At 41.4% G+C, this 27,210-nt stretch overlaps 2 protein-coding genes and 1 long non-coding RNA gene across 5 annotated transcripts in view; 2 read left to right on the top strand and 1 right to left on the bottom strand.

Annotated features, from left to right (window-relative positions):
* B3GAT2 (beta-1,3-glucuronyltransferase 2) overlaps positions 1-14,280 on the top strand; it is a 33,485-nt gene extending 19,205 nt beyond the window's left edge. The window contains exons 3-4 of one of the 2 annotated variants that reach the window (XM_090034696.1): positions 12,957-13,105; positions 13,192-14,280. In XM_090034696.1, coding sequence (XP_089890822.1) covers positions 12,957-13,105; positions 13,192-13,278 — 236 coding nt within the window. In that variant the 3' untranslated portion in view covers positions 13,279-14,280. Of the gene's footprint in view, positions 1-12,956; positions 13,106-13,191 lie in introns of those variants that run through there. The other variant, XM_090034701.1, reaches the window with a different exon arrangement.
* SMAP1 (small ArfGAP 1) overlaps positions 13,840-27,210 on the bottom strand; it is a 206,674-nt gene continuing 193,303 nt past the window's right edge. For both annotated transcript variants that reach the window (XM_090034686.1, XM_090034692.1), the window contains 3 exons: positions 17,669-17,837; positions 16,594-16,922; positions 13,840-14,832 (listed from right to left, as the gene is read on the bottom strand). In XM_090034686.1, coding sequence (XP_089890812.1) covers positions 14,698-14,832; positions 16,594-16,922; positions 17,669-17,837 — 633 coding nt within the window. In that variant the 3' untranslated portion in view covers positions 13,840-14,697. The remainder of the gene's footprint in view (positions 14,833-16,593; positions 16,923-17,668; positions 17,838-27,210) is intronic.
* LOC149872812 (uncharacterized) overlaps positions 17,844-27,210 on the top strand; it is a 74,173-nt gene continuing 64,806 nt past the window's right edge. The window contains exon 1 of the long non-coding RNA XR_016440435.1: positions 17,844-24,121. This is a non-coding gene — a long non-coding RNA (uncharacterized LOC149872812). The remainder of the gene's footprint in view (positions 24,122-27,210) is intronic.

The raw sequence follows: 27,210 nt of genomic DNA, 5'->3' as shown, positions 1-27,210 counted from the left end.
TGGAGCCTGATTCATATCTGATTCAGTGGGCAGCTGCTTTTGGAGTGGATCTAGGAGTGTCAGTGGCATGCATGCATCCCCCCACTTTTCACTCAGCTACACCATGGGAGAAACAGTCAAGGATTTCATAGATTTCATAGACATTAGGGCTGGAAGGGACCTCGGAAGATCATCAAGTCCAGCCCCCTGGCCGAAGGGCAGGAAGTCAGCTGGAGTCACAGGATCCCAGCCAGATAAGCATCGAATTTTTTCTTGAAGGTGTTCAATGTAGGTGCTTGCACCACTTCTGACGGCAGGCTGTTCCAGACCTTGGGCGCTTGGACAGTAAAGAAATTCTTCCTTATGTCCAGCCTGAAATGGTCTTGCAAGTAGTTTATAACCGTTCGACCTCGTCATCCCTTGGGGCGCTCTGGTGAACAAACATTCCCCCAGATCCTGGTGAGCACCCCGATAAACTTATAGGTGGCCATCAGATCACCCTTGAGCCTGCACTTTTCCAAGCTAAATCGCCCCATGGCTCTCATCCTGTCATTGTAAGGTCTGTTTTCCTGATGTCTGATCATGCACGTGGCTTTTCTCTGGACTCTCTCAAGCTTCTCCACATCCTTTTTGAATTGTGGGGCCCGAAACTGGATGCAGTACTCCAGCTGCAACCTCACCAAGGCTGAGTACAAGGGGAGAATGACGTCCTGGGATTTGCTTGAGAAGCATCTATGGATGCAAGCCAGCGTTTTGGTCACTTTACTAGCCACAGCATCGCATTGAAGGCTCACGTTCATAACCTTCAATGTTTTTTAAGTCCCTAAAGCGCATCAGAATGCTGTCCTCCCCGCTGCATGTTACCTCCCCTGCCTGCTACTCTCTCCAACTGCTCCAGGCAGTATGGGGGTGGAGGTGGGGGGGCAGAGCACCAGAGCTGCTCCTGTTGTCTGCAGCTGGGCTCCATGCAGAGTTGGGCTCAGCCGGCAACAGTGGGTTGGTCCTTCCTCCCTGCCTGGTTCCTTTGGTGTTCCCTGCTGGCCTGGGATCAAGTGTTAGGGGCAGGTAACTTGCCTCCTGCTGCCACTGTCCCTAGCCAAGCCTGGCTCCATGTGGCAGTGGGGCAGGAGCAGCTCTGGAACTTTCTGCTTCCTGTCCCACGCCCAGATCAGCTGGGGACAGCAGAAGCAGTGGGTAGAGGAGGGCAAAATGGGAGGGGAAAGGAGGAAATGTGCAGCTGAGCAGAAAGGAAAGGAGTGGGGAGGGAAGAGTCTTACCTGCTTGAGGGAATTAAAAAAGTCCCCTGCTGCCATTCCTGCCTGCCTTAGTACATGTATGTATGAGGGGAGGGGGTCTGGGACCTCAGGTGCAGCCACACTCATGCACTCCCTTTCTGAAATCCTGGAGGATGTGGAGGGGCATGAGCCCCTGGATCTTCATGTGGGGTGGGCTGTGACCGGAGCAGCACCGGGTTGTTCCTGGCTGGGCTGCACTGAGGCCAGGTGGCTGCAGTGGCAGTGCTGGGAGTGGGGCCACAGGGTAGGGCCGTAACCCTCCCCCCCACCAACCTTCGCTCCCAGCACCGCTGCCATGTGCAAAGCGGGCCAGGCTCAGTGGAAACAGCCCAGCTCAGCCTTCCCCTGAGGACATGGGGGGCCTGGGGCTGGTGGGCACAGGGGAGGGCGGGCTGTACCTCCGGGCTGGAATGGCATGCTGGGCTGTTCCCATCGGGCCTGGCCCATGTTGTGCTCAGCAAGGACAGTGGTGGTGCACCCCCCCTGTGGCCCCGCTCCCAGCGATGTCATCGCAGCTGCCTGGCCTGAGCACAGCTTGGCGAGGAAAAGCCCAGTACTGCCCTGGCCCCGTGTGCAGCTCCGGGCGCAGAAACTCCTCCTGCCCTCCTTGGCTGCAAGACCCCCCTCTCTTCGTGCCCCCTAGATGAACCACTTGCAGCTGTGTCCCCCTCCCCACCCTGGCTGTGTAGGGCTTGCCCCTCCCTCACCGCTGTTGGGGCAGGGGGGCAATTGAGGCTTCAGCAGTGAGGGAGGGAGGCCTTGATCTGCCCCGCCCCCGCAATGGCCCTTTCCCCTCTCCTCTCCCCTCCCCTCCCCTCCCCTCCCCACAGACTTACCTGCTGGGCGGAGTGGGGGGGAGTAGATCTTCAGTTGCTCTTAAATTCCAAAAGTCATCTCTGACCTAAAAAGGTTGGAGACCACTTTTGTAAATGGTCCTTAAAGCATTTATTCACTATGACAGTGGCTCCCAACCTTTCTAGACAGCAGACCAGCAAACTGCGGCCTGGAAGTGACCATGGCCTGCAAGTGATCGTGGACTGTGGCAAACTGCAGAGTGTAAGGGACCGGCTTACTGTGGACTGGCAGCCAGCAGGCATTTGCTGAGTATAAAATATACTGAGTATGAAAAAGGGTTGGCAGCCGGTCCACAGTATGCTGGTCACTTCCAATCCATAATTTTCTGGTCCATGGTCACTTCTGATCTGGCAGCCAACCCTCTTGCGGACTGGCAGCCAACTCTTCGTGGCCCAGCACCAGGCCATGGTCCGGGTGTTAGGAACCTCTGCGTTATGGTAACCAGTATTTGGAGTCAAGATGTCATACCAGCAGACATGACTATAAGATCACAATTCATTGACTGAATTTCTCACTTTCATATCTGGTGTTAAATGCCTTCTGAATGAGTCTAACGCTAACATTCCTCTTTTCTTTAGAAGTGCCCCAGGTCTCTGTTTCCATACAACATCTAACCAGGCATTCATCAATTCACTTGACATCCATTCTTCTTCCTGGCACTTAACCACTATTCCCAGTGGCAACTTTTCTTTTGGAAGAATTTTGTTTCAAATCATAAAGGATGGCAATTTTCTTCCATCTGCCAATACTGTTAACATTACTTTAATTTATGACTTTTCATTTCCTATATTTCTCATAATTATGGATTTTGCACCTTTCATGTGGATAGTGACATTTCTTGGCATGTCAGAATGGACTGAAGTCTGATCAGCATTACCTGTCTGTCCCAGCAGGTAATCATGTGTTTTGCATAGCCCAATAATATACCCTAGAATTCAACAAGTGTCTCGCTGTAGTCTGTTGGTAACTTTTGTGCAAGTGATGTTTTTTGTCTCAGGGCTAAGCCATTACATTGCATCATTCAGGTATAGCACCCACTACTTGTTTTGAACTTTTGAAGCGGAATGTTCAATTCTTTCACTATTTCTAACTCCTTGAGTTGAAGCACTTCATAGGTGAATGGCTTTTCCTCCTTTCTTTTTTTTGAAGATACTTGAGAACTTGCTTACAATTTCAGAAAAGTGACCTTGTTTTGGACTCCTGAATGTTTTGTGTGTGGACTTAGCATTCTTGAGTTGTTCTTTTAATTGTCTTCACTAACTCACATTTGCTTCTGTAACATTATACTTTTTCCCACCTCACAGTTGTTATTTTTTCAGAATAATTTACAACCTTAATTTTAATGTTTAACTGCTCCTCATCCCTTTTTAGTGTCTTCTCATTTGTACCTCTGCTTCCTCTCTTTTTCTACGTGGTCAGTCAAGGGAGTTTCCCTGCTGCCACTCACTCTGCAAAACTTACCATGTGTTCCTCCTATGTTTTTAAATCTTTGCCAGTCAGTATTGATCAGGCCCTGTAATCTGCTGCTTTCCCTGCTACCCTGCTGGGTGCATCCGTGCCACCTGCTCCGCCACTGGGTGCCTTGTTGCCACAGCCTTGCTGCTGTCTGCTAAATCTCTGATTGGCATGCTCATGCTGTGCGCCTTACCAACCCCTCCCTACATTGTGTTGGGTGTCTGGCAGGCAGGTGCTCAGGCCACTCTTAGCTGCTGCCTGATGTGGAGGCATCTCAGCATATGCTGGCCAGGCTCCTTGCATGAGCTCAAAATGACCTGGCAGGTGCCAACTAGGCACGGTTCCTTTCTCATGCAGGGTTTCTATCTAACACATGCTGAGTTGCTCTGAGCTGCTGCTCAAGCAGCAGGTGCCAGAGCAACCCAGTACACAGCAAAGGACCTGTCCAGACTGGTATCACGTGATGAGTTGCTCCAGTACCCGCCACTCAGGCAGTGGTTCAGCAACTCAGCATGTGCTGGCCAGAAACCCCACATACTGCAGGGATGGTGCCTGACTGGTGCCTGCCAGGTCATTTCAAGCTGCATGCAGGGTTTCTGGCTAGAGGGTGCCAGAGCAACTTGGCACATGCTGGCAGGCAGCAACTTGGAGTGACCCTGCTGGCCAGGAACCCTGCACAAGGAGATGGTGCCTGACTGCATTTCTCCTCACATATATCGCTGTCCACTATGCATCTTTTGATTTCAGGTAAGCCGTATGTGATTATAAGATGTGGCTTGATTTTTTTCCCCCCCTCTTGTTGAATGGGGACAGATAGGGGGTGGAACATGATGTTAATAACCAAGTAAATATGCTAGCTCTTGCATGAGTTACTTATCTCTCGATTGCAGTGAAAGGTCCTGTTAAATTCAAAAACTCCATGGCATATGATTTAAGGTCAACTTTCTTCAAGCCTTGGTCCTAGTCTCAGTGCTCATTGTGGGAGTTTCTAGAGCTTGACCTGGCTTGTCACTGGAAACAAGGCAGAGAGAGTAATGGCAAAAAGTGATACTGGCACTAAGACAGAAATGAAAGAAATAAACAGCAAAGAGCAGATTTTAAGAAAGGAGGAAAGTGTACTCTTCTTCCCCTCTATTTACTCTTGTCCCAATATGAGGCAAGGAAAATGAGACAAATAGGAGAACAAGAATGGGGAGACAAATGGGAGAATTTAGAACAGGCCTGAAAAAGGCATGGGTTAAATGGGAGAAGTTGGCATAAATAGCAAGGAAACATTATAAAGGGACTGCAACTAAGTGAATAGAATAGAAAACAAAAAGACTAACAGTATTTTTTCTCTTCTGCGTCCAGTATTGAAAGATGCACCATTTTTCCATTTGAAAAGTGGGCAGGCTGGTTGGAATGGGGAAGAAAGCAGATAAGTACTGTTTTCTTTCTATTCACCAACCTGTCAATCTATAAAAACACCTTGTGCAGTATAACAGATCTCTTTTTCTCAATTAAATTGTCCCTCTACTAGCGAGAGTCTGCTAGGCTTCAGTTTTCAACTCATTAGGTTTTAGATCAGTGGTTCTGAACTTCATTAGACTCAAGGTACACCTCACTAGACTCAAGGCACCATTCAGAAAATGACAAATCTTTGTCAGTTTATGATGACAGAAACACAGTAGAGCAATTCTTCTGTTGCAAAGAACTCAGAAAGCCCACAAAAGGTCAGCATGTTTTTAACATTATCGATTCCTGTTTGAAATCTCTGGGTTTATCTTGTAAAACGTGTTTGCACACCTAACAGTGTAAACATTGAGTGGCATCCTGGGGCACCCTTGAAAGGATCTCAAGACACCCCATGGCACCCTGGTTGAAAATTACTATTTTAGATGCTAGAAAAGCAAGACCCGAGTTGAGCTGGTATGTCTGCTATTGTCACTCCCAAACGGCAGGACCCTGTGTAACTGATGTAAGAAGAGCAAAGCAGCCTTTCAAGTTTTGCCTTCACAGCAGAGGTACAGAGTTGTGGCACTCCAGAAATAAAAGTGGCTTGTCTCCTTTCTTGAAGATTGTCACAATCATGGCATCCCTGAGGTAATCTGGGATTTACTCATCATTCCAGAACCTTAAGATGAGGGGCATGAAGCTGTGATGTGAGCTTTTCTCCTCCTTGCTTAAAGATTCCCATGGGGATTTCGTCCACTCCAGATGTTTTGTTGTTCTTCATCTGCCTGAGGGCTTTCTCCACCTTGCCAAGTGTTGGAGGGATTCAAAGATCATCTCTGACTGGGTGTTGTGGGATGGAGTTGAGAACACTTTCATCAACAATGGAGTCTCAATTGAGAAGGTCTTGATGGCCTCCCTTTCCTTGATCAGGTCTTCTCCAACCTTAGGTATCAAGGGGGTTGGTCCCTGAATGCTCAGACTGTAGACGGCTTTGCTGAACAAGACCCAAAATTGATATGTCTCACCCCATCTTTTATAGCCTTGTCAATTCACCCAGTCCTCTGGGCTTTTCTTGTGTTATCACTGTGTTCTTCCTCAAAGGTCGATTGCCATTGTTTTCTCACCGTTTTGGGGTGGATTCTTCTTGTTTTGGTCTTTTATCTGCCTGCATTCTTCAGCCAGTTGCCAGCTGACGTTTTCCCTTTCCACAGACATGCTTTCACCCATTCTCTCACGCACACTGCATACTAAGGTCGAACACTTATGTCAAGCTACAGAGCAATACAAAATGGAGTCATTATCCTCTAGTAGCTGCTTATCATAAAGGCAGTGATAATAGTTTGCTATAACAGTTCAAAGCTAGGAATTTTTATATTTAAGTGCAGAAAACTGATGTAAATACTAAAGTACTGTACATAGCTCCATTAGAAAACATAAAATCATCCATTTAGACTAGGGATGTCAAACTCATCTTGTGCCCCAGGCCAGATCTGGACTGCAGGACTCCTTGCCATGGGTCAGGTGGCAAGGCCAGTGGTTGTGGCAGTGGCTTCAGTGAGGCCAGCAGTAGAGGCAGCAGAAATGAGGCAAGCTGCTGTGCTGGCAGCGTAAGTGGCCATGAGCCAAATAGCCACAGGCCACTTGTTCTCCCCCCCGCCCCGTGAGTCCCCCCTCCCAGCGCTGCCACCCACTCTGAGTACAGCTTTGGTCCGGATCCCCCCCACCATGCTGAGAAGAGCCTAGCACCATCCCCAGCCCCAAGTGGGCAGCAACAGCCCACCAACATCCCATGCACAGATGCAGGGGGAGCTGCCCCCCACCCCCAGCACTCCCTGACCAGCCACTTGTGGCTGCAGCCTCAGCTTCCCTCTTCCCTCACCATGGGGGCCTTGATCTGCTGCCCCCCACCCCCTAACAGACTTACCAGCTGGACACTGCTGTTCAAGCTGCTGGACTGCATATTGCCAATTGGAGTGGTGTTGGTTGGTATGGCTTGTTAATAAACAGCCATCAGTATCGGCCCAAAAAAATCTTTATCAGTGCATCCCTACTTTTAAGTACCTACTTTTAGATATTTAATCTTAGCTCTGGGTGTGTTATGAATCAATAGAGCCTCTAAACAACAGGAAATGCATATCCTATTCTGTCCATATGTTTCAGTTATATTAAGGCTTGTATTCACTTTTATGCTACATTGTCTATAGAACCATGGAAAAATAGGGCAGCATAGGAACTCAGGAGGTCATATAGCTCACTCTTCTGCTCCAAGTAGGTTCATTCCTTTATAAACCATCTGAGATAAATCTTTGACTACTGTTCCTGTATATACACAAGGTTCACCACATTGTCATCAAAGGAAATCAGGTTAGAGTTGACTTGTTTCTGACAAATCCTTGTGGGCCATTCCTTATGACCTTGCCATCAGCTATGTGCTTACAAATTGGTTGATAGATATTGTAGCATATCATTATTCCAGCTACTAAAGTTAGACTGAGCCTCCTTTTCCACTTTTTTAAAGATGATACTAGAGTTGCCCCTTTTCAGTCTTCTGGGACCTCACCTGCCTTACATGAGCTTCCAAAGGCAATAGTCAATGGCTTTGCACTTCCTTCATCTAATTCTTTCAGTATTTCAGGATGAATCTCAGCAGGGCCGGTTGAGTTGAAAACATCCATTCAAATTCCCCACCAGTGTTTCTGTGTTATTAAGAAATAGATTGAGAAGAGCCCTCCCCTCCCCTGGGTTTTTCACCATTTGTGCTTTGTTGTTCAAATAGAGTCTGAGATATCACAATTAATGTTCTTGTGATTTAGGTAAAGGATGTTCAACTGGTAGCCACAGGCTGCATCTAGCCTGTGAGGGGTTAATTTGCCAACCTGTGGGCTCCCATCCAACTGCTGCTTTCCCCCATTGCTTTGGCTGCAGAAGTAGTCAGGGAGCCTACACAAGATGCTTAATGCCTATTGGACTAATTCTACCACGTTAGTATGACTGGCAAAAACTATGCTAATGTGCAATAGATTAGTTCAATGGGCATTAAGTGTCACACAAAAAGTGTTCATCTGCACTAATTCGTAGTGCCAATTTATAGTGCATTAAGTTGGTACCTGTTATTACAGGGCACCCATACACAAGTGCAGAGGCTGCTCCGATGCACTGGAATTCCAGTATGTTAGAGCAGACTCAATTAATTGAGTCTGCTGGAGCGTGGCAATTACTGTGTCCTAGCATCCTCCTGAATCTTGTGCATCAGCTTCCTTATGTTTAAAAATGGTGATGGGGGCATTTGAACTAAGGCTCGTTTGATAAGGTTTAGTTCAAGTGCCCCACTGCTGTTTTAAGCGCGGGAATGCTGTTACATGAGACACAGCAGTGCTTTAGTGTGGCTCTCGGAGCCACCCTAATTAAAGCGCTACCCCCCCAATGTGTAAAAGTGCCCACAGGTACTAAATTTAATGCGCTGTAATTATAGTGCATTAATGAACATGTAGACACACCCAGGGCCTCTGGGCTCTCTCTGGCTTCCTACTTCCATTAGCTAGGGGGTGGGGTGGTATAGCATGGTGCGACCTTCAGTACTAAGGGAGACCACAGGCCAGGGTGCCTGAGACGCATGATACAGCAGGGGAACCTGGGGTGGGGAGCTTAGGGTGAGGCAAGGCACAGAGCAATAGGGGAGAAAGCACTGGGGCGCAGTACTGCATGGGGGGTCATATAGTGTGCGGCACCATGGATCCATTGGTTCCAAATGTTTCAGTCCCCAGACGCTTAGAAGTTAGACAGCCCTGATTTAGATTCGTCAGCTTAAAAATGGCTGGTCCACCTCCCACTTTGAAATGACCCTTACTGTTTTTACCTTTTACCTTAAAAACTTTAAGCAGGTCTGCCTATTACTTCCTTCTCATTCTCAGGGAAAAAGTTCACGCATCTTTAATATACACGGCAGCACTCATCATTTTCTGTTCTTGAGCAAGCTGTTTCTGTCCATATCAGTACTGTAGTTGTGTAAACACTTACCAAATCTGTTATCCCAATCTAATCATATTTTTGTACATAATGAGGATTTTAATTTCCTCCTACTTATTGCCCATATTACCTGTATTAGTATACGTACATCTTAGATGACCAGCAGATTATACTAGTAATTTCCTTTATACAATCTTAAAATTCCCTGTATTTCCTCCTCTTCCTAGACTTTATCCAGGTCACCTTGCTCTACTTAGCTGTCGGCATTTCTTTCCTGCCCCTGTTGAACTTAAAGCCCTTCTCCCTCTGTGCTAGTTTACTATCAGATGGATATTTTCTCAAAACAGAACCACCTATACTATACCTGTTAGTGGCTGTAGGCCACAGGTGACTGGTGCCACCTTAGTCAGCAGCTGGTTGGGGGAGAGGTCCCCCTGCAGCTGCCAGTCTTGTTGACTGGAGGGGGGGACCTCTCCCACGGCTGACTGCACCAATGGGGAGGCGGTTGCAGAGCTCCCAGAAGTGGCTGTGGCACTCTATCCAGGACTTCCACTCCCTGGCCAGTGCTTGCAGGGTGGGTACTGGCACTCTCGCCTACCCCCACCCCCCATTGCCTAAACAGGGAGCATGGCCTGTCAGTGGGTGCACCAGTGCTCTCAGGAGGTGCGCATGCACCCCCTACGTGTCACCACTGCCAGTAGCTGAGTAATACAAAGCATTTATGCTAAATGATAAAGCAATAAAATGTGCTTTTGACTTACTCCAAGCTCAAGGTTTTTTGACATTTCATGGGCAAAAGTTGAATGATGGAAAGCAGATGGATGCTTTGGGGAGAACTGCTTCATGCATGTAGGCTAATAAGTCCTCCTCCATATATCCATGGACAGGGATACTTTGGATTTGAGGTCCTGTTTCTATCCAGTATGCTACAGATTGTCCCCTAATACTTGAAATGCCAGCTTACTTTGGGTTTAACGGGCAATTAATATTCTGCACCAGTTTCATTTTCTAGGCTGACTTAATATATTCTACCCTTCCAAGGGTGCCTTACTAATCATATTAAGGTCTCAAAGACAGTAGCAAGGCCATCCATACAAACTTATCAAGGTAAGACAGTAAGAATATAAAGCAGGGCTGAAGAACTTACCTGACGGCCAGGTCAGGTGCATCTACTTAGATGATTTTACCAGTTGGGGTTGCTGCTTCTTGAATCCTTTAATTAGGAGACAAAGGCAAGTTGTGGAACAGGAAGAAAATAAACCCTTTTCGGAGTAGGCCAATTTGTATGTGGTGGGTCCTTGCCATAAAACAGGTTGGACTTATCTGGGTGAAGGGACAGTTTCTTTAAATTCCTTTCTCTGTTATCTGTGTTGGTAAAAGAAATAACAGCAAAAGATTTGTAGACTTCAGTACCATAAGGCAGCTGAAAAGTTCAGATCAGCTCAGAACCTGCTGCCTTATCAGCAGGAATCTGGGTTTTCCGTTTCCCACAGAAACAGAGAAAAATGTAGACTTTTCCCCTTTATCTGAAGAAAACACGGATTTCTCGTTTTCACGGAGAAACCTGCAGATTTTGCAGTTTTGTAAAGAGCTCTCTGCAGGCTGGCAGGGTTCCTTCCCTGGACTGGGAGGGAGCAGAAGGAAGGCAAACAGGGGGCACCATATGCACATGGCCACCAGGCAGCCTGGAGAACAGCTCCCGCAGGTAAGGTGGGTGGGAGTGGGATCGAGGACCCCATAAGGAGGGAAGGAGTTAGTCAGGGCTGGGGTTGGAACTACTGCCAAGCTGGGTGGTGCATAGGGCTTGGGGCTGCAGTGCATGTTTGGGGGACTGGGGGTAGGGCAGGCTCCCCAGTGCTGTGCAGACTCCTGGCAGGACAGGATGGACCCGTGCCCCCCCAAATCTGTGCATGGGGTGGGGGAGGGTGTGGGCTATCCACTGTGGGCATAGCGCAAAATGCCAGCCTGCAAGAGGCTGCTTGGGGTCCCCCATGTCCATTTCCCGCCCCCCGCCCCACACACACACACTGGGGCCTGGGAACAATGAGTCAGGACAGGCCATTGATGTTTACACATGGGTAAAAAAAAGGTTGAGAACCACTGGTCTAAACTAGTCTGAGACTGAGGAAAGGACCATGGTCTGTCTTTTATGAAAGAGGATGCGAGTGATGAGGTTCACACTTAGAGATGCATTGTCTAACTTCAACAACCTTTGACACGAGGACAGCGGTTTAGGGGAAATAAGTCTTGGGAACAAACAAAATCCTGTTGAATAAAGATGTTGAAATAGAGCTGGTTTTGATGGCACCTAAAGAGTGCTACTTCAAGGGTGTTGATATTAGTGAGAATAGGAACTATTTATGCTCTTCAGATTTGTGACTAAGAGTAAGGAAGTCTGTCTCGCACTGATCAAGCAGTCCCTGCCAGTGAACTAACAATATAAAATCAGATGATCAAAAAGTTTAATGATTCAGATACTAATTAAATTAGGACCCTGTAAAAAAATGAGAAAAGCCTTTGTCCCTAAATTACCTAGGGAATATAAAGTATGAAAATGCGAGAACACTGGGGGAAGAGCAGATGCATATGGAAAGGGCCTGAAGAATGTTACTATTTTTGAAGACAAATGTAGGCCACATATCTCCATAAAAGCCACAGAAAAGTAGAGTAGTTTGACTAGCTCTCTTGTTTTTAGATCTTCCTTACTGGTGCTTTTCAGTGTTTTGCTAAAGGAGAGAACATCTATTTTAACGTCTAATTCAAGCACACGTAAGTTAGAAATAAAATCAAAATACTCTGCTTTCCAAGCAACGTGAACAATTTCCTTTTTTCTTGTTGTTATCTGTACCTAAAAAGGCTGTTGTATTAAAAGGACAAGATATTCGAGCTCATTCAGAATTGGAATTTCAAGAAAATAGCCTGACAGTGTTAATCTAGTAGAAAATGTGGCTTGCATACACCAATAAAGCAAAATACCGTTTCTTTGTGGAAAGAGGGATAAAAATACTGATGCCTTCAGGCCCATTTTGCCAGATGTCAAAGCATGGCAGTCATTCCTTTTACAAACAGGTGGCACTAGGCATCACTGAATTGCCTATGAGAGAGCATTTATCGAGGCAGGTCCTGTAACAAGAATCTTGGAATCAGTCAGTACCTGCGGTTCTTCTCCAGAGGTGTGCTAGCCTCATTTTAAATAGTACTTTGGAAAAACTAAGCAGTTCATATTCCAAGTGTATATGGTACTAGCTATACCTTTTAGATCTATGGTCCTCAACCTTTTTTGAATGGGGGCACCTGGATAGACTCAAGGCACACTTTGAAAATGTCAGTTTTTTGCTTAACTACAGGAAAACAACAGAATAACTCTTCCATTGTAAAGAACTCAAAGACCACAGCAGGGCAGGGTGTTTTTAATGCTATGGATTCTTATCATGTTTGCACATCTAGCACTGCAAATATTGTGGGTCACCCCGCAGCACCCTTGAAAGGATTTTCACTGTCTTAGATATTGAATTTATCAGTTTGCTATTATGTCATAATATTGGACATAGAAAACCAAGCTTGCTTTGCTAAAAGAAATTTCAATACATTAAACCATTAAAAATTACATAATTTATAATAGAAAAAGTGTCTGCCATCCAGCTTGAGATTCTAATTACTGTACTAGCCAAGTCTGAAAAGAAACTTTTTTGTAGTCTAATATGGCTGTTTTCTTACCCGTACCATTAACCTGGAAATATTTATAGCACATGTAAAAGCAAACACTCCATATTAGCTAAAAATAACTATTGGTGTGTATAAAGAATGAAAGAAATAATTTGCTGTATTTTTAAATCTTCTCTATTTAATATTAAATATTACATTATATATTAACATTTAATAATTTAAAACAATTTAACTTAAGAGAACCTTTTATATGTTTATTATTTTAAAATAATTTAACAGTTTATTTTAAAAACTTGTTTTACAAAGGATTTGCTGTGAGTCTTCAAGTGATTCTTTCACACCCTAAAGCTGTATTCAAACGCCGTGGGTCTCAGCCAGGTATGCAAGAATCAGATTTTCTCAAACAGATAACAACAGTGGAGGAGCTGGAACCAAAAGCAAACAACTGCACAAAGGTACTAATTCCACTATTACTGCTGAGCTTCTACTACAGTCTCTGTAGATTGCTTAATACTGTACTAATGAAACTGCTGTTTTGTAGGTTCTTGTATGGCACACTCGAACAGAAAAGGTAAATCTAGCTAATGAGCCAAAATATCATCTGGACACAGTTAATATTGAGGTATGATCTGGAGATGTAACTATATGGACATACCTCAGAATATGGATGCGACCGAAGAAGTCTACCTGAGTTCAGCCAATTGAATTCAAGCACTGTACAATCTATTGCTGTGCAACATCTTTTACCAGTCATCTGATGGACTTCTGTGCAGGCAAAACAGTTGTCAGATAACCTAATACATACGTCAGATGGTATAAGCCATACGTGCTTTGTTCTAGCTTGTTTTGCATGCATTCCTCAACTTTTTCCCAGTTCATTAAATTGATATACACACTTTTGTTTTGAGATGGTTTCCATGGAGGGGGTTAAAAATAACCCCCAAAACAGAAGACTGAAACATGACTGCTGAGGAACATTTGCAAAAACATTTTTATATATTTTCTTGAATTTATCCCACTTAAATGATGGCAATTATAAACTTGCTTTGGACTACAAAATGTTGATCACCAAAACAGTGCTGTAATGCACCTTCCAAATTGATTTTTTTTTTTTTGTATTAAGCAGCTTTTTTGAGGGAAAAATAGTCAAGTAGATAATACAATAGAGAAATGAACACACACGCAATGATTTGTGGATTTATCTTTTTAATATAGGGAAATAACATTTTATCAATACGAGGCACCATAAAATGTAAACACAATTACTGCCATAAACCTGGATAATTCTGCAAGGACAAATGTTTCCATACGTGTCGAGTTACCCTGTATGCATACTGTGCAGTAAATTCTTTATATATTAGCACTGTGTATACACGTAAGGAGCCAAATTGCATATTTTGTCACAGGAAACTCAAATGGATCAAATACTCATTTTTTAAAAATAATAAACTAAAAATTTGTAGAACTACAGCAACATCCAGGTTTATCTTTCTTCACTAACCATGTTCCCTGTTAAGCACACCATAATAACATCACAGTGAAATGAATTATGAAACAAAATTTGTTTGGTACACTAGAAAACATTGTTCAGTGATACATTTACATTCTATTTATATGATTAAACATTTGTTCATACAGTACCTTCTACAGGATTACTGGGTAATTTTGGAGGGGCAAGGTTTATATTTGTAAAGATATTACTAACATGATAGCTACGTCCCTTATACGAAACATCTGACCTAGGATTTTGAGAAAAAACTGAATATGCAGTTGGCTAAGCAGCTTCTTAGAGATATGGTTTATGAAATCATATGTACTGTAACATGAAAAAGCTGCCAATGATATATAAATGTATTCTCAATCTGCTTTTCACTACATCAAATTTAAATCAATAGAGACCACAGCACGGTCAGTTAGGTAACTTCTTAATCTGAACAACTGGGGGGGGAAAGAAAAAGAATATGTACATGGAGAGAACAGGAAAACCAAATGTATTTAAGCAAGGAATGTCAGGTGGCTCTTCTAGATGAACCTTCTATTGCAACTTTCATTTCCACAGTTGTGTGCTGAGTGTCTGACCCGAGGAGCTTCCAGTCCATCCTGCCACAGTATTTGGGGGCTGACCAAAGCCCATCATATTGCTGGAGCTACTGAGATTCATGCCAGCCATCTGCTGATTCATCTGTAAAATGCATACATGACTGTAGTTAGTTTTGGTGTTGGAGCACAGTTTTCAATAGCTGGAGGTAGTAATGCATTCTGACTAACAAACCCAACTAAGAATTAATTTTAGGGTGGGGGGAAAAAGTATAGGAGATCAGTGTTACTTCTGTATTGTTTTCTAAAATGTAAATTGAGAACACTTCTCTTAAAGTATGTATTTTTCCAAAGTATAAGCTTTTCTAGGTGCAGGGTATTTTTTTAAAGAAGTGAAAAGATGCAGATTTTGTGGTACATGCCAAATCTGCACAAACATTTATATAAATTGAATTAATAGAAAACTCAAAAATCTCAGGACCTGTACGTTTTATATAAAATAAAAGCTCTCTCCCAAGTTAGACAGAAGTTGTTGGATAGCTTTGTTTTGTGATAGCTAAGAAGAAAAAAAAACGTCAAATGTTCTATGTCTCTATCATACAGTATGCTAAAGCACATTTATAACTCTTGATAGTGTACACAGATTAGCAATCAAGAGTTAGATGTCTTAGTTTGTGAAAGCTGAAATACTCAAGACCTTGCTCAAGAGTATTAGAAATCCAGTATTAAAGAAACTGACTCAAAATTTGGATTGAGATGAGTTAAGACATGCAGTCTTGAGCATTGCTGTCAGTTAAAAATACAAAAGCTGATCAAAAAATGCTAACATCTCTTTCAAATGAGAATAGAATGCTTTACAATAAAATATACAACTAATTAGAGGCACCCGGTTATTGCCCGTCATTTAATCCTAGTGTAAAGATATTTGGTTTTAGGTAGGAGGTACAATGTAACTTATTCTCTAAGAGTATAAGTTAATTCAGAGTAATTTTCAGGACTCAATATAAGAAAAAAATAGCCTTCTCCTACCAAAATATTCTTCTGTTAAAATAACTGAAAAGTAACTGTGGCATGTATTCAAAGTAAATCTGCATTTATGTAAAGTGTTCTAGGAACAAAATACCACTTGGAGAAATGAAGATTGACTGCCAAGTGGGAGTTGAGGGACAAGCCATGATAGCAGATGAGCCTAAAACAATTGAAGTACAAAGGATTTGGCTGAAAATCATTCATGGCAATTCATTTAACAATTATTGTTAATACTTCACCTTGGCTCTTAAAGCTGTAGAATTTTACTCTAGTAAAATGTCCTATATAGCTTCTAATTTATATATGCAAAATTAGAGCAGTACTTAATTCAAACACTGATATTAGAAAATAGCGTATGGATTTAAATACCAAGTTATCTTGATTTCATAAAACAGGTCATTAATTTCATTCGAACTAAAGGTTAAAAGACATGCTACTTCAGATATGCTATTAAATGCTACAGCACTCTTTATACATGGTTACTTTTTTTTTTTTTTTTTTGTCACACAACGCTACAGATTATTTAGTTAGAATACACCATTCATCTGTAGCAGACTCAGGGCAAAAGCTTACTTTAAATCATTGCCTAGAAAGGACAGAGTAAATATTCACTTTCAGCAAGGGCAAGCTATGCCCTTTGTTGCAACAGGGTGTCTATATTGCAGTCACTGCAGCACTATGGAGTGTAAATGCTGGCTGTAAAACTCACCTGAGAACCAGCAAAAACACAATGAATGCACACTGAATTCCGCACTGCCATGGGGAGCTACAGCTGCAGCTTTCCTAGTGTACCTAAAACACAGTATCTGGAAAACGAATGACTTCACTTTTGGAATAGTGTTTTTTTGCTCTAGTTAAAGGAAAAATGTATCCTTACCTGAGAGAGATTCCACTGAGCTTGCTGAGTTTGTGGCATGCCATATTTATTTTGTTGAGTAACCATTTGCCCCACCATTCCACCTGGGGGTGCAACAACATTTTGAGGAAGTCCCATCACCCCAGTTTGTGCAGTGCCAGTGAAACCATTTGGAACTCCCATTCCCACCATCATGCTTGCGTTCTGTCCAATGACAGGCACCGGTTGTCCCATCATGTTTCCCATCATTCCAGAAGCTGCAGGCACAGGTACACCCATGGCTGAAAAACCTTGAAAATGAGGTGAGGGTTGTGTGGTAAACGGCATAGACGATGATCCCATGAACATACCTGCATTTGGGTGGAGCAGAAAATGAAAAGAAGCATTAAGAAATAATAAAAATGCGCACTGATTCTTTTTCCTAACATTTGAAGAATTAAGTGCCAGTTTTAGAGGATAAAATCTGTGGAACTGAATCTGTCCACACTTATTCAGTTTAATAGAAAACCGGTACCCAGAAAGACTGCACAAATGTTTTGTAAGAATGGTTTAGCTGCAGAACTGGACCTGTGAACAACACAGCTGAACTGCCACTGGGAACAAATTCTGAGCGAAGCAGCCTTGGGCCAGAATTGTTCTGATTTGTATCAGTGCCATTTCAGTCATAGCACTGGAAATCACTGGATACCTACCAGTTTAACTAAAATCAAAATGTGATTCCTGAAAATGATTTGGGCAATCTGCTGTTCACATGCTAAAGACTCTTGTCTCACACCTGCAGCAATGAATGTTCACTCAACAAAAATTTAATCAAATCCTAAAATGAGGACTTTTAGTAAATTGTGTATGTGACAGTTTATAATCTGCAAACAGCTGTAACTTCAAATAAATAAAAATCAGTCTGAATCCCTTTGGCCTCAGTGCTTCATTCATTTTTGCTCTTCAGTTGTGAAAGTGGTGAAAACAAAAACCTAGTTTGTTTGAATATGCATAATTTAGGATAAATGTGCTTCATTTTGTGTTGACAGGGGATTATGACTATAATCTAAACAGTACTCAAGAATATGATCAATTTAGAAACAAATCTGAAAATTACCTGGAGCACTTTGTTGTTGCATGGCCCCTGTGCCATACAGTGATAAAATTGAGTCTTTAGAGAGTTGTTTCTTTGCTGACTCTTCTGATTTTGTTGTTTGCTCAGTGAATAGATCAAGATCCGCGGACACTGAAGATAAAGTAGCAGCTGCTGGTTTAGTTGAAGCAGTCTGAAAAAAATTGTTCAAAACAGATTACTGTATGAAATTATTCATGCAAATTGTGTTAGATTAAGTGCTGTGTATTCTCACTCTTAAACTAGATACAAATCAGTTTAATTAGGAGCTTTATTGTAAATGAAATTGGTATTTTAAAGTTTGTCATATATTACCACAAATAAGCCCAACATACAGCATCTAGAAAGAGGTAGATCAAGGTTAAAAAAAAAAAAGAGGAAGAGCAAAAATGCCTTTGGGTGGATTTTAATGCTTACATATATACATTACACAATTCCTGCTCTTCATAAATAATTTCTCATCTGTGGGTAGCATAAATCATGAGATGAAGTTAAATTATGAAAAATGATCAAAAACCAAGACAGGAGATTACAATTTCACATTTCTCATTAATCCTCTCAGAGACAGAATACATTACACAGGAACTAAATAAAGAGCTTTTCGGTGTTGGAAGACCTTGTCTAAGGTTATTTTTTATCAATAATGTACAGAAATATTTTAAAAGATCTGTACGTATACCATTTTTGGAGTTGTTGCACAATAGTTACAAACAGGAAATGGACTTGTGGACATCTGAAGTTCCCCATCAATCTGAAACGGTGAATTCCAAGTTGCAAACTTTAAATGTAATAAACTGAAAAGGTGAAGGTACATCTCTTTAATTAATGTAAATGATTTTATGTAGTAGTTTTCCTATTCTATTTATTTTGTTATTGATATTCATGCAGTTCAGTTACACAGTTCTTTGCCTCAAGCACCTGACTGAGCAATATATATTATTTTCTTTATGCAATGAATACCTCCTTATCAAAATTAATTGTTTTTTTTGCAGTAGAAACTTACTGATTGCGATTGTGAGCATGAAAAAAAAGATGCCAGACAAAAATATGTGCCTCTTGTTGGATTTGTCCTTTATTTAAAAGTACCAATTAAAATCTGCAGGAGCTGGATCAACCTCAAACATTCATATTATATTCATGTTGTTTTGGGGATTATTTGATGGGTCATTGTTTATTTGGTGATTTTTTTAAACTGTTTCAAGGAGGCCCATGACAATGGATACACTTATTGCAGACTGTGTTTTAAAAAGTTTGTTAGTTATTGCAGTTTCTACTTCAGTCTCCCATCTTCAGGCTCTGCTGTAAGAAGGGCTGGAACCAGACCACAGCACTGTATGTTTAAATTCTTTCAACTTTATACAGTTTCAGCTTTGGATACAAATCTGTAACCTCCCAGACTTAAATACTACATTTTAGAAAAAAAGGATTCTATGAATACAGAAAACTTAAAAACTTATGCCAGTACTAAAATATAACAGTAAAATGTATTCATCTTTTTAATCCCTTACAACTCAAAGTTTTGTATCATCTCACTGCAAGAATTTGACAATGCCCACAATGGCCAAATAGTATGAAGGGCTGCCATCATTTGATGCTTTTTGCATTAACCACATTCAAATACTTGCAGTGACACAGAGCCAACTACCAAGCACAAAAAGAATGAACCTTTAAGTTAAAACGCTTCACATTATTTTATAATATATTTCTCATTTTTGTTTCTAACATACTCTATTAATTATTTAAGACCTCTTTAACCAACTTCAGTATATATACAAAGAATATACCCGTAAGAAATTCTGTGCACAATATTCTTAAGGGAAATGTTATATACAAAACCTTTGAGTACCTTAATCTGCAGGTGTCTCAGTGGTTGCACTAAAGAGAAGTATCACAATATTTTAATAATTACATTATATTAGCTAATAAACACACTTTACTATACTGGAATCAAAAAAATTTTTAATGCTGCCCATAGTTTATACAAACAAAGATGAAGTATCTTTAGAGCAGAAGAAAAAAAGTGACAGAACCCTGAGGCACCAGACCCACGGAGAAGTAATTCCAAGTCTGACTGTAGGCAACGTACTTATAATACAGTGATACAAACTTCCTTTTTTCAGCCAAATACATAGTATCCGAGACTGGAAACAAATTCTGTTCTCATTCTGACTTGAATTCTTAACATATTATGCTGTTAAGGAAGCTGAATAATGGAAGGATTATGAAATGTTCACGTTAACAAGAAGTTTATATTAGTCCAAATGTGACACAAATCACAACAGACATAAAGAGAAGCTTACTTGCTTTCCCTCTGAACTTAATCCAAAGAAGTTCAGTATTTAACATGTGTGATATCATTTTGAAGTAGAATGGAGGTAAAAACATACTTTAAAAGGCAAAAAACTGAAAGCACATATTGCAAATAAAAATTACATTTATGATTGGTGCAATTTACCATGCATTTTCTTTAAGTCTTTTCACTGCTCAACTGAATCACTCTTAGAAACAGACCACAATACTCCTAAGCAATTTAGAAGCAGGATTAGAGAGAGTCAGGAGAAGAACCAGGAGGTTCTGGAAGCTGTCATGAGAGGACAAACTTTCATGGAGGAGGACACAGTCATTGATATTAGAAGCAGGTGATGGATCAGGATGAGAAAGGAACACTGCTTCTGAGCTGTGGCTAGGAAGACATTATTAGACTTAGGCAAATGTGACAGTTCAGTAGAGTCCAGCCACAGAAGTGAGACTGGAGGTGGTCTCAGATGGAAATGGAGAAATCAAATCTAGTTGAATAGAACGAGGGACGGTGGGTAATACAACAATGAATCCAGCTTCTGAATTCTGCTTGATATTATGAAAGTCGCTATGAAAACATTGTGGGATTCCTCTGCTTCAACACTGGGCTGGATTACCATGTCAGCTAAACCAGAGGTGAGTTGCTCTTGCTCAGCCATCATCTATTCAAGGCAAAGTACCTTAGGACAACAGGTTTGGGTGGTGGGACTGGAGGAAGCTATTTCTTCCTGTTACCCAAAGGGAGAAGGGAAGTGTGTATTTTAATTGTGAGCTCCTTGAGGCAGGGACCATGTACTCTTGACATCCTATTCCTGGTTGGCCCCTATACACTACCTGAAACATGAGGATCAGAGGACGCTACCCTAATTCCTCATGTCTTATCTCAACTGTGCCGCAGGAAGGTGAAGTCAAAGATCCGCTCAGTCTCTATGTACATATATGCAAGGAAGATTACTGACTTTAGGACAGTACCTACCTCCTCACCCTTCCCTACTGCCTGTGATGTAGGTAACCTGAGTGAAGAAATGAGTAAGAAGCCACATGTGGTTCATGTTACCCTATGTAGGCAAGAAAAGTAGCTCAAAATCATGAGGATGTTTTTTGTTTGCAAACAGTATCCCTTTTGATACCGGGAAGTTTGGTGGATCCAAACACTTCTTGTTTGTTTTGATATGCATGGATAGTTCTAATTCAAAATCCATCTTCTTAAAGGCTTCCTAAATTACATTTTATATATTACATGCCAGTTTCTTTCTTTTGAGAAAAGTATCTGTTAGGCCAACTAGTATCTTGCACTTTATAATTTAATCCTAAATTACTGTATTTCCCCCTGTGAGAGGGAGTGGGAGGGATGGGGAAATATATTCATAATTAATGTAACTTAGACTGAAAGCTCTTTCAATGGACATAGATAATGACAAAGGATTTTAATACCCTCAATGTTGACTGCTACTAAATTTTGGCTCCCTTTTTCTGTAAAATCCCTCGTAGATTTTGTCACAGCACTAGCTTTTGGTAAGGTTTTTCCTCTGAGAAGGTTGAATTTGGTCTCATATTGCATTCATGCTTACAGTCCTTCTGACTTTACCACCTCATGATTTCACAAGCATCTGTCTATCCAATACACTACAGTTACAACATATAATTTCTGGCCTGGTTGCTCAGACAGTATCACTCTCTGGCTGGAAACGGATGTTGCCTTTGAGCCACCATAAGAATTTTGATGGTGGAACAAAGCAAAAACAACACATGGCCTTTGAGACATGAGTGCCTTTGTTTGTGGCCGCAAGAAGCAGCCATAATTTGTGCTGCTTTTTAACAGCAGACATTGATTTGTTTTGTGGCAGGAGAGCACAGGCAACCAGAGCCGCTTGTACTCTGGTTGCCCTGAGCAGGTGCTCCCAGGGCTTGAGAAGCCCAAATCCCACACTGTATCGAGTTGCTCAAGCCCCAAGAGCACTTACAGAAATACAACCCCAGTAATCTCCAGGGTGCACCTCTAAGCAAGGGAAGCACAGCTGGTCTGCTTCATTTGGCAATGTCTATCGGAATTCCTTCACTGGCTTCTCTTCACCTTCCACAACAGGTCCTAATCGCTTGTCCTTATCAGCTTCTTATCATGCTAGATCTGCTCTGTGCAAGTCTCTCCTTTTTCTCCTATACTGCTTTGTTTTTATCTTCCTCTATGGTGTTCTGATATTTAACTCCTTGACTCTTCATATGAGTGTGTAACATAAATAAAAGCCCCAGGAAGGTATGGGTCATGCCAGTAATTACCATAGCTAAAATTGGCAATGAAAGAGTTCACTACAATTCAAATAGCCAACTGAAGAAAAATAGAAAGGAAGGGACATTGTCAGCCAAGAGGCAATCGTGACTACAGGAAACACCGTGCACTGGACAAGTATTCAGAAACTGTATTAAACCTGACCCTTATGCTAAAATATGCAGAGAAAAGAGGAAGGTGCCTGTTTTAAGTGCAGAAAGAAATTGTGTGTGTGAAGTACCACTTAGGGGAGAAAAAGTTTACAAACTCAAAAGACTAATTAAAATATGCAGACATGGCATGTGCAAGACATACAAGATTGAGCAGGGCACAAAAAAAAAAGAGAAGAGAGGGGTGTAAGAATCAATGTGGAAGTGATAAAAGTATCTGCAAAAGGCTTAATATCCTGGTGCTGGAAGAGTGAACACTGACACTTTAAATGCAAAGGGAAAATGGTAAACTAAGAGTGTAGTGATACATAGAAATAAGCTACAATCTTTGACCTATTTGAGAGATGCTTTAGTGTCATCAAGGGGATATAGACCACAGCAAGTAAGAACTGCTACCTAGCCCAGGAAAGAATGTAATAACACCATACAAAGATTTATCTACAGAAGTTGAATGCTTCCAGTAATGGACAAGATATGGTTAATAGAAGATGCTACATGATAAGTTCAGTGAGCCTTAAGAAGAGTCTAAATGAAGAGCTGTGAAACGTGACAGTAGAATATTATTTGGAGAACAGAATCACCAACCGATTGCAATCCCTCCCTAATCATCTTGCAGAAAAAAGAAAGGAGATTATGGCTGGGTGTGGACCAGTGCTTGTTAAGGTACCTCTTTGTTATAAAGAGGAAAACAAAACCAAATAATTTCAACTTAATGAAAAATGAAATAATTTTTGAGACTGGAGAAGAAGCTACATTCTTCAACAAATTGAATGTATCAGCAGGATTTTGGCAGATCCCCTTGGTAAGGAGAGCGAGCAAGCTAGGATCTACACCTTTAACATACCATTTGACAGATATTGTTTCTTAAAATGACTTATGTGAATACATTTGTCTTTGTCAGTATTTCAACACAAAAGCCAGATATCAGAAGGTCTGCAGGTATGAAACTACACATTGATAACACTATAATTTGGGCCATTATTACCACTGAGAAAAAATTATGGAAACTGCAAAAAACTAATAAACTTAAATAGCGTCAAACCAAAAATGTTAAATAGCAAATACGTTGGAGAAAAAATAACTTCAAACAGGATTTGTCTGAGTAATGAAAGATTCAGCCAGTGGTGAGGACATGATAATATGCGAAGATGAAAAAAAAAGAATGCTAAGGCTTTTATTTCAGCAAACTTGCATCTAATCATGCAACTCACTTGTAAGTCAACATCTTCAAAGGGTCACAATATAGACACGGATGCTGTGGCAGAAAGCCACCTTGGTTTCTCCCCAAAATCTCTGCCCTGTGACAACGTGATTAGATGGGCCAGCACAGAGGATTCACACCTCAGCCTGTCTCTTTTGGTAACCCGAGCTGGCTGCATTCCTGAGGGAGGGGGGAAACCTGCTCCCTCTGCCTATGTGACTGGCATCTGCCACCTGGGGAGCTAAAATCTGCCTAGTAACAGGTGATGTATTTCAAATTGGTTGGCTGACAGCCAACTGGGGCTGACCTCCACTGGACCAGGTAAATGAGGTCACAGGGGCTATATAGGTTGCGGGGGTGGGGGAAGGAGGCCCACTCTCTTCGGCCATGAGGTGAAGCAGCAGCAAAGCAGGGGAGACGGAGAAGCCTTACCATCTGAACCTAGCTCTCTCTCTCACCCCAAGACTCCAGAGGGAAACTCAACCAGCCTCTGGAAGATGCTTGTGAGTAAGCTACTTGAGATCTGATTAGATATTTAGCTGGCAGTAACACAGATGCGTGATCAAAAGGCTACCTCAGCCATACTGTTTGCTCTTTAGGATTTCTAAGATATTGCTCAATCCTGTACCTGGTTTCACTTAGCGCTTAGCGAGTTTTGTTATCATGCTTGCAGTCGCCATCTTGGGTCATTAAAAACAACTGTGGTCACCATCTTGGATCATCAAATACTTTTGGTTTCCCTTAACACTCTGTTTTGCAGGAACCAATTAAGAATGCTAAGCAGGGGTTGCCTGCATATCCAGCATGTGAAGATATTATTGTCATGCAAAATCTTACAAAAGAAACATGACTATCTATCTCTGCATGATAGCTGAGAAGCTGGTACAGGCAACTGAAGTGAGAGCAGACACAAGTTAAAAATAATGCACAAACTGATTCCATTACCAACTATAATACTGAACTACCTGTCACCAATCAGGCCACAATAAGGGTTTGATATACACCTGATAAAAAAGACTGCTTTAAATACCTTTAGGAGATTGACTGAGACCTGTGAAGTTTATATTAAAGCAACCTAAAGTGTCAAGTCAATTATTTTATTCGGTATAGCTTTCAAATTTAATAGTATTGTGTTTAGGACATTTTGAAGGTACCTAAAAAAGGGTTAAGTGTACTATAGTGTAATTCCTTGAGGAAACTGAGGTACCATACTTCCTGTATGTACTGTATACAAGTTTGGTATGCTTCCTGAAAGGCACTACATGATAATGCGTGTAAAAACAAAAAACAAAACAAAACATCACAGGTAAGCCTGTACATACAGCTAATAGTATTTAAAAGTACAGTATAATCCAAGATCAAGCTGCACAAGTGGAGGAATGCATTGACATGGGCAACATCTAGGGAATAACAGGAAGTTTGTGACCTATTTCTATACACAGCTTAAGCTCTTAGCACCTGGGTATAACGCACATGGAGGTTTTATACACTAATGTAAGTTATACCATGACCTAGCACAGCTGTATGCAGTTGCTGATGTTGACAAGTGCAAGGTAATTCACACCGGGATCAATGTCAAGAAGTGCAAGGTAGTGTATACAGGGAAAAAAAAAATCACTTTGATTATACATATACACACACACAATTCACTGTTATGACTCTGGAAAAAGACTGCTGCACTGCAGATAGTACTCTATAAATGTAATTTCAATGTGCAATGGTGACAAAAATCTCCAGTAAAATATTGGGCATTGTTATGAAAGGAACCAAAAACAAAATGGAAATCATCATCATGACACTACAGAAATCCATGATGCAACCACATCTTGAACACTGTGTGTTGTTCTGATCTCCCCATCACAGAAAGGATGAAGCAGAATTAGAAAAAGTACAGAGAAGGGCAACCAAGATAAGCACAGATTATCAGGAAACGAAAAAGCCTAGGGAAAGGGAAAAAGCTGAGGGAGAACATGATGGAGGTCTATAAAGTCATGAAGGGCGTGGACAAAGTGAATACAGAACTCTTGTTCATCAAGGCCCAGAATACTAGAACTAGGGGACACGCACTGAAATTAGCAGGAGACAGGTTCAAAACTATTAAGAAAAAATATTTTTATGCAGCATGTAGTTAATTTGTGGAACTTAATGCCACAGGATGTGGTAGAGGCAGATAGCACAGCCAGGTTCAAAAAGGGACTAGTTCAAATTAATATTTCTGTTACAAGATGTTGTAGAATAGCATGGTTGGAGATGTTTCCTCTGGTGTCTCTAAATCACCAATGATGGAGGTCAGGGAGAGTAATGAATAGAAAACAGATCACTCTAGATATGCGTGGTTCAATACTGTCATTCAGAAGCATCTACTTCTGCCACTGTCAGAAATAGGACTAAGCTAGATGGACCACTGGTCTGACCCAGTATGGCACTCTGTAGGTTCTTAGAGTAATATTGGTAATATCTGGTCTGTCTAAAGCAAACCCCTATCCTGGGATCAAATACAGACACACAACAGTTATACTAGCAAAATTTCACTCCACGTGTATATTTCAGCACTGGTTTCTCCTATGCCAGGGGTCAGCAACCTGTGGTCCATGAAGCCATTTGATTCAGCTCATGGACATGGGGCTTCAGTGGCAGGCACTATCCTCACACCACCACAAAAAAAAAAAAAAAGGTACTGGGTCCCAGTGCTCGACACAATATGGATCAGAAGCAGGCAATCTGGCCTACAGCTTTAAATGGTTGCCAACTGCTGTCCTACGGTAGTTCTACACCAGATGCAAATAAGTTACATCAGCATATGAATGAATATATGTTGCGTCCACTTCTTGTTTACACAAGGGTAATCATTACGTGTCCAAGCCTTTAAAAAAGCGCTCATCTTCAAACAGTCTTGCTCACGAAAGGCAAATTACAAATTCTTGGTGAAAAATATTTTTGTTAGCTGTTTGATTATTTCTCAGATCAGTTAAACCATCATGCACAAAGAAATCCAAGATAGCTTATCAAGTTTGTTGGATTTCACTATTTTGCTAGATACACTGTTTCATGCTCAAATTCTCAAAATACGTTTTCCAACATACCCAAAAAGTATCAATTTTTTATTGTCTTATGCACACTTGTACACAAATTCACAGACAAAATGCTTCAGTAGCCACTGCTTGATAAGCTGCATAACCTCAGATGCTACAAATGTTTCTTAAATGTTTTATGTACTAAAGTTACCAAAGCATGAATCAAGATAGCAACCCATTTTTTTCTATCATTAAAAAAATAACCACACTGTATTTGGAAATAAAAATGAAAGTAAATGAATTTGGACAGTGGTATTTATATAGACAGAGATGGTAAAAACCTCAGTTCCAACTCTAAGCAATGTTTGACAGCACAGGAAAGATTCAGCTTACGTTAGCAGAACATTTAAATTACAGTTCAGATTAATTTATTCCTTGTCTTAACTCTGATACTTAATTGTTTATGGTTTCACATTATTTTAAAATTGCATCTGAAAAATGTAGATGATCTTTAATTTATGCACCATACTGGTAATGCCAAAAGTTTGGGTCCTGCAAGCAAAATGAATGGTGGGGGG

Source organism: Crocodylus siamensis, chromosome 1, assembly GCF_052110815.1.
Source record: "Crocodylus siamensis isolate JL-2025a chromosome 1, ASM5211081v1, whole genome shotgun sequence".
NCBI classification, from domain to species: domain Eukaryota; kingdom Metazoa; phylum Chordata; order Crocodylia; family Crocodylidae; genus Crocodylus; species Crocodylus siamensis.
Note: the sequence above shows the minus strand (reverse complement) of the source record. Positions and strands in the feature narration are given on the sequence as shown.